This window comes from Acanthopagrus latus, chromosome 3 (genome assembly GCF_904848185.1).
Source record: "Acanthopagrus latus isolate v.2019 chromosome 3, fAcaLat1.1, whole genome shotgun sequence".
Classification (NCBI taxonomy): domain Eukaryota; kingdom Metazoa; phylum Chordata; class Actinopteri; order Spariformes; family Sparidae; genus Acanthopagrus; species Acanthopagrus latus.
The window spans coordinates 10,803,088-10,822,468 of record NC_051041.1 but is presented as its reverse complement, the minus strand read 5'-3'; the positions used below and the strand labels follow the sequence as shown (position 1 = coordinate 10,822,468).

The following is a 19,381-nucleotide window of genomic DNA, read 5'->3' as shown; positions in this document are numbered from 1 at the left end:
ATGTAGCTGGATACCATATTTAGCATCTTTAAAGTCTTATTGAACATAAAAGTATGTATCCATTATGTTCACATTACAAATTCAAATTTTAAAAAAGTCCTCACCAAAAATGCACATTTTCCAAGGATAGTAGAGGAAAACTATGAGATCATAACAGGCAAACCCTTGTCTCATTCAAATAAGATGAGCTTGCGATGGAAAACTGCTGAAGGCACTCAGAGATCGTACAAACAATTCAAACAAGCTTTTCAAACAAACTGTTTACAAAGAAAAATAGAGGAAGAGGAACTGAAATATGTGCAGTCTCTATATCCACTGCTAGTCACACAAACACAAACCTTTTCTTTGACTGAGAATGACATTTTGAGATGGACCTCATTCAAAAAGGATTATCCGGATGCTGTATTGTTCAGCCTGCTCTGTGTTTTATGAATCCGTGTACGGTAGTTTGTATAAAAAAAAAAAAAAAAAAACATATTCACATACAGAATATGTTTTATCTGCTCAAGACACACAACAAGTGTTTGAAAATATCGTAAGCAAAAACGGAAATTAAAACTTAACCACTACCTGAGAGATACCCATCGTAATTGCACTGAGGAACTGGTTTTAAGGCGTAATATATTTGGTCGAAAAAATTCAAAAATGCACCACAATTATCAACAGATTGTGAAGAAGTAATGGTTTTGATTTAATGATGTCTACGTGTTTAGCAAAAAAAAAAAAAAATTAGCATGTTAACCAGGTGGCCCCGTCCAAAGCTCCTGTGCCAGTGGTGCAAACACAGACGCTGCTCCGGTGCGCCGTGCTTCCAATCCGAACCACAAAATCGACGGCTAAGCAAGCTAATCAACTAACGACAGCTCCAATTCACGGCAGTTAGCTATTACTGAGTTGATATGCTGCCTCATTTGTAGCAGTATGTATGAATTTGACAGAATACGGCACCTTTAACCTTACTTTTGTGGTTTCTATTTTCAACCAAAAGCCAATATAAAGTCAGATATCACTGAAACTCCGACATGCATCTATACACTAACAAGCTCAATACCTTTCTTTTTTTTTTCCATTTCGCAGAAAATGAAACCAAATCACTGAGACGCTGTTTTATTGTTGTCAAACTGAAAAAGTAAAGCAAATTTAAGGCGAATATTAAGCTTTGAAATTGTTTCTGCTCAAGGTATTGGATTACTTCACAGGCACGCACAAACAAATGCACACACACACACACGCAAATATATTATGTTCTAAAACCTCAATGACACCTCTTTATGTGCGTGCAGACAGATATATAAGCTCATGATCAATTCATATATTCATAGAGTCGACAGAAACTCACTGAAACTTTAATGTAAATGATGTCAATAATGTTGCTGTGCCCCCTTCAATCTATAGCTCTGACATGCCACGATTCAGGCTAGACTGAAAGATTGCTACACAGGCGGTATGGGCCGCTGTGTGTGTGTCAGTGTGTGTGTTTGTGTGATTTGTATGCCTACCATCGGGGGAGTGGAGTCAAAGTGTTGCGGGGTTGGTGACCTTGGCTTTAATAATAGATGAATGGTGACAAGAAAAAGAGAGGGATGGAGAGAGGGAGAGGATTACACAGAGAAGAAGAAAAAAAAAGAGGAACAGGACTGATCAGCTGATAAGACAGCACGAGAGTGGGAAGAAGGGGTTGATGGAGAGAGAGAGAGAGGGGTGGACGGAGAGAGACCAAACAACAGCGCATTAGACGGCGACGGACAGAGAAAGTGTTTTGATTTTTGAAGGAAGGGAAAGAGAGAATGGAGGATAGAGAGCTGGCTAATGAGGAAAAATGAGACCAATGGAGAGACAGACAGAGGGAGAGGAGGGAAGAGAAGGGAGAGGAGGGAAGAGAGGGGAGAGTGTGAAAGAGGTGAGTGACTTGTTGGTAGAGCTTCGTTGGCTCACTGATGGAGGACCTGTCCGAGGCGCACACACACATACATTGTGTAGTGCATCGGTGACTTTGCAGCAAGGCTAGAGTTACTGATAATGTTTATATTTCATAGCCAAGGTCTATGGGATGTGGCTTTAGGAATACACAGACACATACAGCATGCACACACACACTCCACACCCGCCCCCCCTTTTTTTTCTTTCTAAAAAACACACATACATCTCACACAGCCACCCAATAACACCACATTTATAGTAAATCTTGTGGGTGATGGAGCCAGCACTAAGAGACAAACACATTTATCTTGCACTGAGTGTTGGTAGAAATTTTCAGGGTAGTGAGTGACAAAGCCAAATATAAGAAATTACACACAGGCATATACATCCAGGTGAATGTTATCTACTGTTTTTGTCTCTGAATACATCATGGCTCTGGATTATTACAGGACAAGAGAGCACAGAAGAAACAAACAAACACATAACTAATGTGAACATAAAAGCAGCACCCATATGTCTTTGACTATATATTTGCTAAGTGGCCGTTTCTTTCATATTGCGCCTTTAAAGGCTCAGTACTTAATTTCTACTGGGGTTCTGTCAATCAAAAGGAATAAAACAAAAAAACGTACTTTGATGAAGTAATGAATTAGTATGGGATTATGGGAATTGTTGTCCTCATTGATAAATAACCACCATTCCTGATGAAAATCTGTCTGAAGTGACTCGAAATTTTTAAACTTTTTATTCACTTTATGTTTATTCACGTTCTCCTACTTTCCTTCCCTGCTCTCTGACTCTCTCCCAGTAGTTAGTCACTGACTTGCTCTGAGAGGCTTTTTTTTTTTTTCAACAAATCCCCAGAAAGCTTGTCTGAGCTGGAGATACTGTTTGACCACAATGGTAATGCCTCTGCTATCTTGCAGGGACAGTGTGAGTCTTTCCTTCTCTAAATAGCTCACACAATGTTTAACTAAGATTGCAAAAAGGCGAAAAAAATATTGTTAAAACAAACAACTAAATATGATAATATAATTGCCTAATGATGAAAATAGCCCGAGAAGTTTTTATGTGGTTGCATGTCATACAGCCAGCAGCCACAAATGCAACATTTTTTTTTCCCTAATACCCTACAAAGCCTACTGTAGGCCTAATGTAGATAGACAATGAAGCGAAGATATTGTAAATGTAAATAAATGTTGTACCTGCTCTATCTGCAGGCAGTGATGCCGGTAACATGTTACTCTAATCTGACCACTTTTTTTTCATTAACAAGTAATCTAATGAGTTAATATTTCCAAACCAGTAATTAGATTAAAGTTACTTTCAAGACAAATCACATTTTCGGCACAAGGACAGCTCACGTGCAACACCACGCAAACAGAAATAACAATGGAGGGAGGAGAGAGATGCGCAATGCAACAATGCACATTACATCCGTGTTTAGCTTTTATTGGCCACAACTACCACCCGGCCAATACAATTAACACCTACACACCTTTTTCTGGCATTGGGTTGTGCTTGTTGGATAAATACATTATTCTTCGCTGAAAAAATAATACAGCGTATACCCAGAGTATTGTACAGCCAAGTCCCTGCAAATAAAAGAATACCAGGCCACAATGCTCGTACAATGGAGTATTATTATCAGCATGGATGCATTTAAATGGTGCTTCCCTTCATTAATTTTTCCATCGATCTCTGAGGGGAAATTACTCAAGAGAAATGAAGGAGGATATGTGCAGTTACTGCGCGGCCCCTTAGCACATGCCTGTTATGATGTGAGATGTGTTTGACATCCTGGAATATGTACTTCATTAGCTAATCATGTGTTTTAACCTATATCATGGTTACGGCTCAAAAAAGATATACTATAAAATGGACCTCATATGAAGACTCTATAGTTAGAGAAAGGTTTGCGGTTTGTAATTGTTATATGTTTGAATAATTTAGTACAATACCCAATTAAAGTGTGCTTTAAATGTTAAATACCAGCCATATAACAATAGTAAAAACGTTCAATTTAATTGGACAGTGCGTTCTTTGAATCGCAATTTCCACCCTGTAGTATTTGAACTTCACTCTGAAACTCAAAGACTATAAAGGGCAAAGATATATCAAAACAATGTGTCATTGTCCCACCACTTTTGGAACTCGCTGCATTACCAGAGGCAGCACTGTGACCTCATTATGACAATAAATCCACGGATGATGACACCCAAATGAGGCACACAAAGTTCATTTCTGCAGCATAGCTCACCTTTGTGTTTCATGCGCTGTAATCAAATTCACACTACATCCATCAAATAGAGACCCGTGGAAAGGTTAATATTTTAGCACGGCAGGTGCGGCATTGACAGAATGGATAATGTTTTTAATTGATATTGGGATAAAGGTCAGGTACTGCTAGAGAACATTTATTTTTTTAAAACAAATACGCCAGGAAATGAATCTGGAAGTTGCCCTGAAACAAACTCTATAGACTGGCAGGTAAAATTGATTCTGTTTGATCACAAGAATTACTTTTCCATGTGGAAAAGTAACTTCCAGGTAGAACAGACCACGGGGGCACATTCATGAAATAGAAATCTAACATAATATGCATCTCAAAATGCTGGTGGCAGTCTGATCTGCTGGAAGATGTGCACCCAGGCTACCTTTGATCCGTCCCTGTTGCTGGGGTGACAACCTGGTAACCTCACCATTCCCTTTAGCCCCTTATATAAAGTCTTCATTATTTGGAAACCTGCTTGGCAGTAGGTGAAACACTAAAACCAGCAGCGTGCAACAAACATGTCTCCAAATGTGCGTCTATAGTCTTAGTAATAAATCCATTCGAATGTTTGTCTGCAACATGCTATATTTTGCAGTAACACAACATCTGAGAAGAGTAAAAACTCAGACAATTAGTAATGTAAGTTACACAGCATCATCTATAAGGGACATGTTTTTTTTGGTGCTTTGGACACCACAAACTGAATGCCAAGAGATAATTATGTATTTCTGATTTTGGTGTGAACTGTTCCTTTAAGTGTTTTTTCTAGTGAAGTGTTTGCAAAGGGTGTTGTGACATCTGTATACATTAAGCAATGCAAGAGTCCCGAAAAGTATTTCATCTGAAAGCAGCAGTTTTAAACCTGTGAGTAAATATTTGTGTTACAAACCCCAGAAATGACTCTTTTTATTGACAGATTACGATCACTTTGGACCAATAACATTTGTAAAGTCTAGAAGAGGTTCGGGCAGTAAAAGTCCTGGACGTGCATCCTCTAAACCGGCTCAGCTGCAGAGGGATTTTACTGTGAATGCTCCCTGGGCTCAGAAATGGAGGAAGCCCACAGAGGGTTTTTGGTGCATGTGCCCAGTGGTCCATGATCATTCCAAACACGGCCGTAGTAGCAAAATCCCAAAGTGTATAAAATTGGGTGAGGGAGTGTTATACTGCTTAAGAAGGCATTGTTTAATTCAGTAAGCATAACACTGTGTTATTTTCTTTTGAGAGACAGAAAAGTCGGTTCTGTCAGTTGCAGTGGATCACAACGTAGTGACACAGGCCTTCAAGTCTGTCGGGGATGATGGAGCACAGCACATGGTAGAGGTTTCTTGGCCACCACGTAGCATTTTGCAAGATAAAGTTTTCAAAAAAGCCAACTCACACACATATAATTCATTTACTTTTCCCCCTCAATCACAAACATTTGCTATTTTCTTACCTTTGTAGTTGATCTTAAACCCAATAGATCCGACACTCTCGTCTGACTGCAGGTGAAGCCACATCTGGTGGGTCATGCTGACTATCAGGTCAGGGACAAAGCTACCTGAAAGGCTGGGGTGGAAAATATGTTACAATTAAACCGCTGTCATTTTAATTACCATTATAAAACAGTTTAATTTTCATCACTGCAATCAAAACCATAATCAAATTCTCAAGTGGCGCTCTGAGTGTGAACAAAATTGCTGGAGCTTACAGCGCTGGAGCCTGAACGCTTTGGTTTGGTTTGCTTTGGTTTCCCAGCCTGCTCCCACAGGAAAGCAAACTGCTCAGGGTACATTCACACGATCCAGCAATTTTTTTTTGTATTCTTTTAGAATGCCAGCGGCTTTTATGCATGAAAGTTAACAGTGACCGACTGAAAAGTGAATTGAAATCATCCACATTGTAAAAGCTCTGCATCTGTTATCCTTTTGGGCAATGCAGAGCAATTTGAAAATTCGACATCAGTACATCTGTTTGAGAGGGGGGGAAACGAAATGCCGATTTATGCTGTTTTACGATCAGACTAATTGCAGAAAAAGAAGACAAAAGGTTTCAAGCTAGCTGCCAAGTGATGGCAGCAAATCAAGAACCAGAATGAAAATGGACAATGTACAGGAAAGAAGTCTGATCATTTACACCTCATGTGGAAGATGTTAATTCTCGTGGGGAGCAGTTGATAGACTGGCAATAACACTTCCCCCGATGAGGGCAGCTTGTCGTTATGGATACACAATGTGTGTTGCACAATCTGCTTTATGAAGTCAGTGAGAGAAACTGCGGTTAATGCAGCAAATTTTAAGAAAGTTGTTATTTTTATCTGACTACAATACTTTGGTGAAGCTGTTTTGCAGCCATAATCCCACTGCTACCTTGCTCTTTATGTACCTCATCATAATAATTATAAATTATACATATCGTTGATAGTTATCGGCCTCTGACACATTTTTTTTTTTTCCCCCAAGCAGCTACTACACTATTCTCTGTGACAACCACCGGCGCTCATGTTGGCGTTAAAAGAGAAATAATACAGTGTGGGATTTCACACCTCTGATTCCTTGATGAATAATGTAGCAAAGTAAAAGCAAAGTAAAGTCCAAAGTCACAAGTTTTCCTCTCAGGGTTTCACAGTCTCTCGACTTTTGACACACTCTGTTTTAAGCAATCTGATATGCATTAGAAAAAAAAACCTGAGGAAAAAAAAAAAGTTTCACAGGAAATAAATGAGAATATGTAAAAGGGCAGTGTAATACTTACACTTGCAGTATAGTTGTAGGATCTCCCACCTCCCCTCCATCTCCTATAGTCAGAGTATCATAGGCGATCTCTAGGTCGAACTCCTCGAAGTTGATCTGGATTACCTGAAGACACACAAAAACAAGAACGTGCACAGGTAAGATTTACAAAAGTCACGTCCAAAAAACACGAGAGGAAGAAACCGATCAGGAAAACAGTGTCAGTATTGAGAGGATATGGAACCGATGTTCTACAGGAGAATGCTGTGGTTACTGCGAGGGAAAAAACACAAACATATCTTCTATAATTGGGATTTTTATCTCACAAGAATCTGACTTTTCCATCCCAAAGTCACAGTCTGTTTTAGTTTTTTTTGTAATGACTACTAAAACTTTTGTCTTTAAAATGTCCAACCTTATAAGTGAAACATGTCGCATTATATTATCCAATTTTAACTGAAATAAAACTTTATTCAACTCGTGTTTCAGTGGCACTAACACTTCACGGACCAATCACAATTTTCAGATATTGGAATAGTCATTAAATTATAAGAAAATTGAATAGTTCCTACAACTATGGGCTCCCATTGACTTTTCCACTGTTTTTACCAGCAACGACTAATAACACAATACCATATGGGGAGTTTGATCTTTGAAGTAATCATTGGCTAGTTCCCAGTGATTGCTTGAAATGCCCACCCCTAGCCACCACTACACTGCAAACCGTCTTGACAGCAACGGTGAACTGTGCCGGTTATAGGCTGACATATGCACTGACACCATGGATTTAAAGAAACAACTTCTTCCAGATTTGAAAATCAACTAAAAAAAAAGAAAAAGTTAAACATGAAAGGCATGGCTCAAACAATTACTTCATGATCAGTGTGTACGCCACAGCTGTTCAGATATTCACCTATGACCATATCAAAGGCACGTTTCCCCTCTCATGGAACACCACACGACCAGAGGTGAATCATTATGATTCATCAGTGCATCACACAATGCGGTTTGATTTCATTCAGCGTTGCAAGAGGAACTAGGAAGAGACAAGGAACACCTCCTGCGCTGCACTCCAAGCTGCGAGAGTCAGCGTGCGGCTCAAAAACTCTGATCTGGAAATATTAAACCAACACTTTCTGTTTCATCTAAGACCAGAGAGAAACACATTTGGCAGAGGCGAAGAGGGAACAGAGGAGAGAGAGAGAGAGAGTGGGGAAGGAAAGAAGAGAGGGAAAGAAAGGACGAGGCAGACAGACAGGGGAGAGCAGATAAAGAGAAGGAAGAAGATGGAGGAAGATGGAGGAAGGGGGAGGAGACGGCGGCAACAGAGAGGAGTGTGTGGGGGGGGGGTGTAATGAGCACAGCTTTGATGCAATGTACATGGTTAGAATATTTTCAACTAGAATTCTGACTTGACCCTCAGGGGAAGTCTGTTACCTCCCTCTGCCTCCTCTTCCTCTTTCCTTGTGACAAATCTTTCCGATTTCCAGATTCAATATACTGCTGCGGGACTTCAAACGCATCCAAAACATCACACAGGTCGGCTGCATGCCGCTGTGCTAACAGTGACGCGCATTTCCACATCTTCGTATTTCTGTGCATCTGTCTCTGCATCCTGTATTTGGGCATGCCGTTTGAATCAGACATCATAAATACAGTTTGTTTCTGTCCCATCGCCGTGTGCAACCTGAACACGTGGGGACGCGAGACCACTTGCGCTCACGTTGAAGAATAAACAGCTTCCCGTCACTTTGACCTCAACTATTCAATCTGTGAAGAAAGACAGTAAAAACCTGAGTGTACCAAACGGTGGCTGCTGTTTAACTGCTTATCTGTTGGCGGGGTTGAATGATTTGCTTTTGTTCACACGGTTACATTTTTTTTCACACCAAAAAGCTCAGCCGGTTCTTGTTTTCACTGGTTGCACCAAAAGCAGCTTCCTTGTTCCTTGTTCCTTCCTTGTTTGACGTCATAAAAGACAATTTGAACCAATAAAGCCATACCAAAATAAAACCAGGCGAGGTGGAGCGCACCGACACCACCACCACCATCACACCTGATGCGAAGATGAAGCGGCGATCTGTCAGTCGCTCACAATGCTGACTCAGTCTTATCAGCATGTAGGGGAGCAGATTGGATTAAAGCATCACCTAGCTGCTAAACTCTCTCTGGCAAGCGCGCACACGCACAAACACACATCTGCACTCAGGCGCACGTTGTCACAAACAACACACACTGCAAAACGCACTCACTTATACAGACAGGGGGAAAGCTTTGTGGAGATTAATGTGTCTATTTCTGTGATTACATAGTCACCATTTTCACACTTATCACAATACTCCTATAAGCTCCGAGCAGGCTTTCAATGCAACAGCAGGGCTGGCAATAAATAACGCACGCCAGTCTATGTACGGAATGTATTTACATGCTTTATCCACAGGCACGACCAGATGCTCTGTTTAAAGGGGTTGATCATTCTAATTATCATGCTGGAATCACCACGTTGCACACTTTTTCATGTTGCACTTTCTTGTTGTAAAAACCATCTACAGGAAATAATGCAAAAGTGCACCATACTATCTCAAATAACCTGCATTTGATGTTTTCACTATGTAACTCTATCTTGGATTTTAGCTGTACAGGTCAACTTACATTCTGATTCTTTGAAACTAGCAGGAGAGCATGTTGCTGTTCTCTGACACAGTCAATAAAAAGCTTAGATGGACCGGAACAGATCTTTAACCCTTTCACGCATGGTGTCATCTGTGGTTGACAGACATTGGGAAGCCAGGTTTAACCAATTACACTGAAGTTACAATTGCCAAAACAACAAGGCGGTGAACCCCAAAAGATTCTTTTTTTTTTTTTCTTTTTTTCCCGTAATTCCATTGATTATTATCTTTAAATCCTAATGTCATTTTAAGACAGGGCATCATAATAATTTAACCCCACAGCCATCCGACTATTTGACTCAAGCACTACCTGAACAATCATTTTCCACTCGTTTGTTTATTTTTTTTGTAAACATCTTTTTTTTCCCTATTCATTTTCTGCTTTTTTACGCATATTTGTCTGATTATTTTCCTGTACTGTATGTTTATCTCCAGCTGTTGTAACAAGTGACTATCTAATCTATTCTAATCTAATCTAAATCGACAATGGCAGAGTTAATTTAGATATAGTTATTTTCAGAAAACTAGACAACAAAATGTGAGAAATGCTTGAGATTGTAATGACATTTTTTTCTTCTGTGACGGAAAATATGTACGCCCATACACTGTGTATTTAGATCTCATTTAGTTTTATGTTTTATAATTTTTTTTTTTTGGTTTCACACTTGAATCATCTTTTTGGCAGGATATAGCCATTGTTGATGCCTGATGTTCACCACGGTAAACATTTATGTAACTCACAAGCAAGTGGCTTGAGTGTTCACTTGTTTTAAACATACAATTTGTGATTTCACAATTGTGCATGAAAGGGTTACAGTTGTAGATGTCAGTGCTTTGTGTATACCTTTTAAACCAGCCTTTCATTTTCTGAAAAAGTGCGTTAACACTGGAAAATATTCCCAAAGTTTCTTCATAAACCACAGTGGTGAGTAAACTCTACAGCTTCCATTCACCTGCATGTCTAAAAAGGAAACTTAGGATACATCTCAACAGGCAAGTTAAAAATAAACTCTGACTTAGAAAAAAAAATTAAAGAAATAAATAAATAAAAACTTGACAAAACAGGGATGAGAAATGAAGACATCAACTCAACAAGGGAAACGCTTACTGAGTGAGTGGCACATGATGAAATCTGTGAGAAATGATGGCTGGAGGAATGACGGAGACCTTGCAGTCGTCTTTGGCTTCATGGTGGAAACAAACGAGACAAACCGGTCTATCTAACTCTGCGTGTATGCCCTTTACAGACCACTCTAATGCCACATCAGCACTGTTCACACAGCATTAAACACAGCTAGAATATAACTGTATTACACTGTCCCCATGTGTGTATGTGTTTGCCTGTGAATGTGAGCTCGGTAGAGAAAATCAACTCAGATTGCGACCTCATTACCTACCGTGTGTGAGTTAGTGTTTATGTGTGCTTTCAGTGTAGCGTGTGTGCGTTTGATAGATGAAGCTGAATACTTTGCATATTTCTCCTCTCCTCTAACTCCTCTAATAGGTTGGTGTTCATGAAAACATCCATCTCTCGCTCTCTCTCCGTCCATCTGGCCTGCCTCTCTCTATCTTGCCCCTCTCTCTTCCTGTCACCCTTGCCGTCTCTCTCTTTCTAATTGGCTGCTGCATTCCGTCTTTCCATCCATCTATGGCTTCTAGCCAATGAGGCGACAGAATTGGATTTCTGCTTGATAAAGCACTTCCTTTGGTTGTCGTGGAGACAATGGGGGGGGCACGGCTCCTCCCTACCCTCACCATAATAATATATAAGGATACCTTGAAGATACTGTAAGAATATGTGAAACACTTGGCGAGCAGCACAGTCAGTGATGTAAAGGGGTCGCAGATAGGGGCGGGGTGTAATAGATTGCCTGTGACAGTATTACAGTAAACCCTCTGCCATCCACTCCCCTTGATCGTGCTTCCAACTGAATAAATTGTGCCATTGTGAGAAGAGCCGGGCTTTGGCTGATGGAGACTGATGGCAAGAGCCCTTCGCAAGTTAGTGTTTTTCCCCTCACTTCTGTTTCATTGAGCTGAATCCACCAGGTGCTTCCTTTGCAGACACCAACACTGAGCAGGAACCTGTGGGGAAAAAAAGGCTGTGCTTGGCTTTTACAGTTGCTATGCAACTACTGTACTGACAAATGGATTTGAATCAGAGTGCTCGTTTGCTAAATGTTTAACATTTCTGAACCCGAGCCCCCATAAAGAGCTGCGCTGTTCATGTTGTCAAGAAGATGCACAAGCAGGCAATTTTAATTACCAAAAGCTAGAAAAAGAAGATAGTGGCCAGGATTTTATTTCAGTATTACTTCCTCACAGCTTCTATGTGGTCATCACATTTCTGTACATACTCCCAAATGAGGCTACCTAAAAGTGTAACTTCTCTTTCTTATCCAGTGTCCTTGGATTACTTTCTCTCTGTGTTTGTCATAGTAACATTGACTAAATATGCAGCATGACAGCGCTGCAGCAATCGTCTTGTATGCATGGGCTTTTCATCACATGTGCACAAAATGACACAAAGCCAGTTCATACTGTGTAAGGTTCATTTGTGTAAGGTTGCTCAGTGTCCAGTGTTATTAGTGAACTAGAAAATAGTGGACATGAAGTTGATTCCCAACTTTCATCTGCTCTCATGCATCATAAAGAGATGATTTGAAGGAAGTGCTTTGAGTGGCTAATATCACGGAAGATGGGAGAATGGGAATAGCGAAGGAAGAAACTAAATGATGTGGGAAAATGAAGAGAAGACAAGTCTTTTAAAGGAAGAGAAGAGAAGAGAAGAGAAGAGAAGAGAAGAGAAGAGAAGAGAAGAGAAGAGAAGAGAGAAGTCTAGTAATGGCCATCCCAGCATGCCACCCCCCAAGGTTAAATGAGAACAGGAGAGAATGAATTGGCTCTAAAGGCTCATTCTGCCAAAACTAAATGAAGCAATAACATCAGAGAGCTATAGAACCCCATTAACACTTAACCTGAGAGAGGGAGCGGAGGGGTGGAAGACTTGGAGCAATAGAGGGATAGAGGGAATGGCGCTGACAAAAGAGAGAGTGAGCTATAGGAACCAAAGGCTCTTTACCTTCAGAGTGCAAGGAGGAGACACTGAGAAATGTAGAATATGTGTGGGAGTGGGCGAAATAGAGAGAGTGTTACAAATGAAACAGTGAATAACAGATTCTTCCCCTCGAGTGCCCTCCCCCTCCCCTCTCCGTATCCTCTCCTGCTCCATAGTAATTTGATGGTTTCAGGCTGAGCTCTTTAATGAAGAATCTGGGTAATTCTGAGGACAGAGCCTCTGGGAGTGAGCGAGGAGGAGGGATGGGCAGTGTAAAGAAGACAGAAAAAAAGGAAGATGGGAAACAGAGGAGACAGGAGGCATGTGAAGGAATGGAGAGATGGGATGAAATAGGGAGAGACATGCAGGGGTAATAAAAAAAAAAAGAGATGTTCAGTTAGTGGGTGAGGCGGGCTCGGCTTGGGACTATTCCCCTCACTCTGAATGTGTTTGCACCCCCCCACCTTTCTTCAGGCTCTCTCCCTTTTCTGGCTCCCATTGTGTGTCTTGTTGCCTTCTCTCAGGAGATCAACTGACCGCTCGCTTGCCCACTCAGCTGCCCCTCAGTCCCTCATCAGCCTCCTAAACGAGGACAGGTTTCTACTGCGGTTTGCCAGATCGCAAAATGCGCTCTGTTCTTGACTGCTACCTGTTGTTCAGCTGCCAGTTCCCCACTGTTTGTTTTTCCTCCGCCACCTGCCCAGCATAAGCCTGCTTTTAAACTAGTCAATAACCTTTGACGCCACTGGATGTGGCTCTAAATCTGCAATTTCCTGTGGCCCGTTATTCATTTAAACCGTGACGGAATGTGGATTTCTATACCAACATACATTTCCAAACACTAACTGTGAGCGGATGACCAATGTCCATATGGCAGAACCTGTATTCTTTTTTACCTTGAAGTTAACGAGTCAACATTGTGATAAATGGTGAAGCCATTCATGTGATTTTCTTTTCAGCAGATTAAGAGCCTCTATAATGTTCAAACCTCCTTTTTTTTAAATTCCATAAATATGTCATATTGGCATACAAGTACAGCTCTTCTTGGAAATACTTGGAAATACTTCTTGGTTGGCTTTTTTAAATCATAACTTAAGTCACTGAAGCATTTCTGAACTTAAAAAAAAAATGTCTCTATAAAAATATATCTTCAGCTTGATTGCTTAATGCTTTTGGCTTCACCAACTTAAAAGCATCCTTCTTTGAAATGTGCCAAAAATCCACTGGAAGGAAATGACACTCATCTGATGGCAGTAAGACAAGCCTGACAGAAGCAAAGATGCTAATCCATGAGCGAGAACTAGATTTACATATTTCCCCCATGTTCCTCTTCACAGGTGTCCCATCTGAATACAACTGCTTGTCAAGACAGATGACGATTGAATGAGGACGGGATGAGGATTTTGAGTTACACTGTATCATTTGTCACTCTTTGTCATGCTCATCTCTGTCTCTTGATTTGTATTTCCATCTGGCTCTTTAAATGGGCTTAGTATATTTGTATGCCTCTATTCCCCTGCCTCATGCAATTTCTTTGAATGCAACCATGGCCTAGGACTGAAATCACAGGTTTCTGTCAGATATGTTATGTAAAGTTTTCTTGTAGAGATGTTTCAGAGGACCTGAGCCCTGCAACCTTCATCATGTTTGCTTCAGTTTCAATTGCTATATGGGTTTCAGATACCTGATAGATCCAGACCAAACCCAGCAGGATCCAGGAAAGTTTCTTCTAAGATCAGCGACACTTAAAGCATCTTTCGTAGAGCAAGACACAAAAACTTACATACTTATTGTTTTCCTTTTTTTTTAATTTTTTTGGAAATATTGTCTCTGTGAGTTTTTGCCTCTGTGAGTTTTTTTGTTTGTTTGTTTGTTTGTTTTTGTTTTTGTTTTTTTTCATTACTGGGTCACTCCATGCCATCCATCCATCCATCTTGTTTCCGCTCATCCGGGGCCGGGTCGCAGGGGCAGCTGTCTGAGCAGGGACACCCAGACTTCCCTCTCCCCAGACGCTTCCTCTAGCTCTTCCGGGAGGATCCCAAGGCATTCTCAGGCCAGCCAAGCAACACAGTCACTCCAGCGTGTCCTGGGTCTTCCTCGGGGTTTCCTCCCGGCGGGGCATGCCAGGAACACCTCCTGAGGAAGGCGTCCTGGAGGCATCCGATACAGATGCCCGAGCAACCTCAGCTGGCTCCTCTCGATGTGGAGGAGCAGCGGCTCAACTCCGATCTCCTCCTGGATGACAGAGCTCCTCATCCTATGATCCAAAGTTCATGACCACAGGTGAGGGTAGGTATACTGACCAGTAATTTGAGAGCTTCGCCTTTTGGCTCAGCTCTTTCTTCACCACAACAAACCAATAAAACGACCACATTACAGCGGCCGCTTCACCGATCCACCTGTCATTTTTGCGCTCCATCCTTCCCTCACTCGTGAACAAGACCCCAAGATATTTAAACTCCTCCACTTGAGGCAGGAGCGCTCCCCCAACCCAGAGAGAGCAAGCCACCTTTTTCCGGTCGAGAACCATGGCCTCGGACTTGGAGGTGCTCATTCTCATCCCAGCTGCTTCACGCTCGGCTGCAAACTGCCCCAGGACATGCTGGAGGTCCTGGCTCGAAGGAGCCAATGAGACAACATCATCTGCGAAAAGCAGAGATGAGATCCAGTGGCTCCCAAACCACTCCATGCCAACTCACCCAAAATCCAGAACTTTTCTCAGTTCATGTCCTGGATTTACTCGAGCAAAAAAAGCAAACTTTGTAATTCATGTTTTTTTTTTTTTTTTTTCAAAGAACCAAAATTTGATGGCAAGAAAGTGAAGTGGAGTGGAAAATCAAAAATATTTCCTGCTATTAATTTGATTTGATTATTACTTTGAGCAACAACTATTCAAATTAATACTAGTTGCAAATTAGCCTTGGGGTTTCTCGATGTTCAGGATAAATTTCAACCTGATCCAGTGGAAAATAAGTTATTTTATGAGGCTTAGAATACACATATTAAGAATGCTGATATTTAGCTCTGAGGGCAGAGCTTCAAAAATGCATTACTTAAAAAGTATCTGAAGTACAATTATAGGATTTTGCAAGGCGCCATGAATCTAAAAGAAGTTTCGGCATTCAACATGTTTTCAAGGAATGACATAACATGAACTGGGAGTCCAGAGTTGGTATGGAAGAACCATATTATTATTATTATTATTATTATTATAAGTACTATCATTGTATCATTTTGGCCTGGCTTTATTTAAAGGACAGAAGAGTGACAGGAACACAGAGAAACAGAAGGGATGACACACAGGTCAGATTCCAAACTCTAGGCTGCTGCGTTGAGGTCACAGCTTCTGTACATGGGACACACATTCTACTGTCCAAGCTTTTTATCGCAGCTGTACTGTACAGAAAGAAAAAGATAAATACCTAATATAGTTGCAGAGTTTCAAGGGAGATGGACACATGAGACTTTTTTAACGCTGCGAATGTGAAAGAGAATGTGTGACAAGAGTTGCCTTTTTATCTGCAGTTATCCACGCGAGTTTGTAACTTCATTAAGTAACAGAAGCAAGCAGAGTATGCTGTCCTAAAAACAACAAGGGAAGCACTTACTGTTAATCATCTGGACTAAAATTTCCATAGTGTCTGTTTAGGTATGGCTTTGGGACAGTCTTTGTTAGATTATACAGGGCTGGAGAGAAAATGTGGTCGTAGAGAAAGAAAGATGACCAGCTGGATTTGAACCAGGGTCGTTATGCTTTATGTGTGTTAGCCCCCGGGGCACTGTGTCACTGTTTGTTCTCACTTCAAGTCAGGTGTTGTACACATTTACAGACCCATGAAGACCTATAGTTTGATGTAGTGTTAAACAAGACATGTGCACCGTGTGGTGCAATGCGGTGCGTGACATGTCTGTGATTCATTATGGTGTGTGACACATTGTACAAATGACGTGATGTGATAAAAAACCTATGGTGCATGACATGAATGTGATGCAACGTGGGTGCATTACATGTGATGTGCATGAAATTATATGGACCATCACAGTATATAAGGTGCTATCGGCAAAGCTTTTAAAGATGAGGGATGATAACAATGACTTTAAGTTGCTTGTGGTACTCTGGTCTTCACTTAGGGCAATGTGCTTGGCAATATACATAATCACCCACAATACATACACATACATTGTAAACTTCTTACGCACCCACTCACACGCACAGAGGAACACACACCCATGCATGCATACCGCAGGGTGCAGACAGAAAGGCATTAGTACTTTAGCCTTCAACAGTCACATACACATTGTAGCCTTCAACAGAGAATGTATTGCTCTAGGCCATAAACCACAGGCCTTGGGCAGGGACGGAGACAGCTGTGTGTGAGAGTAGAGGGAAGAGAGAAAGAGAGAGCTCGAGACAGATTTTGAGCAAGTGTAGCGCGACAAAGTGTATGTGTGTGTTTGGGTGTGAAAAGTGCGTCTGCATGTACCCGAGCACACATGTATGTAAAACTGTGTGTTTGCGCGTGTGTGACTGTGCACAGACCCGTGTGTGTGGTGCTGACGCAGGTGTTGCCATTGACGACAGAGCGGTCACCACAGTGACCCTGAGTGGAATAAGGAGGTGTCTCCTGAATACCAATCAGATCCCTCCTGGGACATCAAGCAACCAATCGCGGCTATCCATCTCACCTCCAGCCTATCGTCTGCCCCTTTGAAGGATTAACCAATCGCGCAGAATTAGACACTGATACGCTCTGACTTGCGTATCATTTACGGTACCTCCAACATGAATTATTATCAACCAATTTTAATTATGCAAAAATGCCGCTAAACTAACTTCGTAAATGCCTGTGAGAGCTGCTTAGCTGTATTAATTAAAAATTACATCGAACGCATAAAATTCAAATGGAGGAAAGCCTGCAAGCTAGTACAGGCAGACACATGACATACCGTCTCACTGCAGCATACTGTATATCCAACACACTTTTTTACAGTCAGGCAGAATTTAAGATGACATGAACTCACTACTCTTGCCCTGCCAGCGCTGCTCTTGCTTATTTAACATTTTATAAGCCTCACTTCCACCCCATCATTCACCTGCAGGCTTTAAGTTTCCTTTAGGAGGAAGTTAGCATCACCCCTAAAATGAACTTCTCTGTGTTTAACTTTAATACAGTTGCAGGGAGTAATGAGATTACGGCCTACATGCAGAGTATCAACTCTGTACAGACTCCACGCACCATGCACTTGAAGAGACATCCATGGAACAAAAACGAGAATATCTCTGCTCCGACCTATTTAAAATATTCGGCTCACAATTAATGTAATCGTTGGACAGTTCATGCTTGGTCTATCTTGACACTCGGTTATGATATGAAACAAAGGAACGGATCACACAGTTGTATTCCACTTTGTTCCAAAATGATTAATAGCAATGCATTTTAATTAACAACAGCAGTTTGCATTTGAGAGTTTGTTTGACGGACATAGACGGAAAGACAAAGACAGAGAAAGAGGGAGCTTTACCTTGTTGGGATTTGAAGCGGTAATTATCCACACACACTGTGCGTTGCTCTCGTACTGAATTGGGAAATTAGGAGATGTGAAGGTTCCTGACGGTCCTTGAAGATTACTGCCACACGTTTTCACTGTGAAGAGAAAAGACACTGTTGTTATGAAATGCAACTACTGCGACTGTTGGAACAATACACTTTAAAAAGAAAAAAAAAAAAGATTTCGCCAGAAAAGATCCATCAGCAAAGTATAACAGAATGTCATCGTTATTATGTCAGACTGCTACTCGTGGATGGCGGTAATAGTGCAGTGACAACAATCAAAAGTGACACTAATACGACGCTAAGAGGGTGTAGACCAAACAGAAAAGAGAACACTCAAGTAAGAACAGAAAAAGGAACGGAAGGTCAGAAAGATGTTATTGATACCGTCAGCGACATCTCCCTCGACAGCAGTCCTTAATTGGAAGCTATCGGCTGTGAAATACCACAGGATTAGCTTGTATTGACTGATGGAGACACTCACCAGCAATTTACTCGGGAAATCTATTGAAAGTCAACAACTTCCAACTACTAGCTGGGTAACAATTACACGGCACCTTAAAAATAAGCCAAATGTAAGGGCCAACGCACATCGCACAGTCACAGGATGACAACTTCTTGAACAGTGAAGCTCGATTTGGTTGACCAGTGGTGTAAAAGCGCGCGACAATGTAGTTTACATCCATGCAGGCATAATACTGTATGTCAACACTTGTGCTGTACAGTCGCATAACCTCGCAAAGGCTTACTCTGAAGCTACACTCAGTGGGGTGTTAAAAAAAAATGACACATGCTAGTCGTTCGATAAACCGTCCAAGCCTTTATTAGGCTGTGCGCTCTGACTGGGTGTGATAGAGAACCTGCTTGTCTGTCCTTGGGTCGTCCTGTTAGAGTTGGGAGGTAATTTTCTGGTTGGTTTGAAGCAGTGTTTGTTCCTTAATTAGTTTGTTCAGCGGCAGGCCGTGGGAACACGTACAGTTAACAGCCGGGCACACACACGCGCACACACACACACACACACACACACACACACACACACACACACGAAACAAACACACATAAGCACGGATGCTCCCATTTTACAAACAGTCATGGGTGCGTTGCGTGCACACACAATTAACAGTGTGACGGCAGACTTGCGTGTTAAAATACACACTCCTGAGGACATGCATCCATACAGAACGCACACA

At 41.4% G+C, this 19,381-nt stretch overlaps 1 protein-coding gene across 2 annotated transcripts in view; it reads right to left on the bottom strand.

Moving 5' to 3' along the window:
- csmd3b (CUB and Sushi multiple domains 3b) overlaps nt 1-19,381 on the bottom strand; it is a 363,253-nt gene that overhangs the window by 97,475 nt on the left and 246,397 nt on the right. For both annotated transcript variants that reach the window (XM_037092815.1, XM_037092814.1), the window contains 3 exons: nt 18,163-18,284; nt 6,932-7,035; nt 5,634-5,746 (listed from right to left, as the gene is read on the bottom strand). In XM_037092815.1, the coding sequence (XP_036948710.1) occupies nt 5,634-5,746; nt 6,932-7,035; nt 18,163-18,284 (339 nt within the window). The remainder of the gene's footprint in view (nt 1-5,633; nt 5,747-6,931; nt 7,036-18,162; nt 18,285-19,381) is intronic.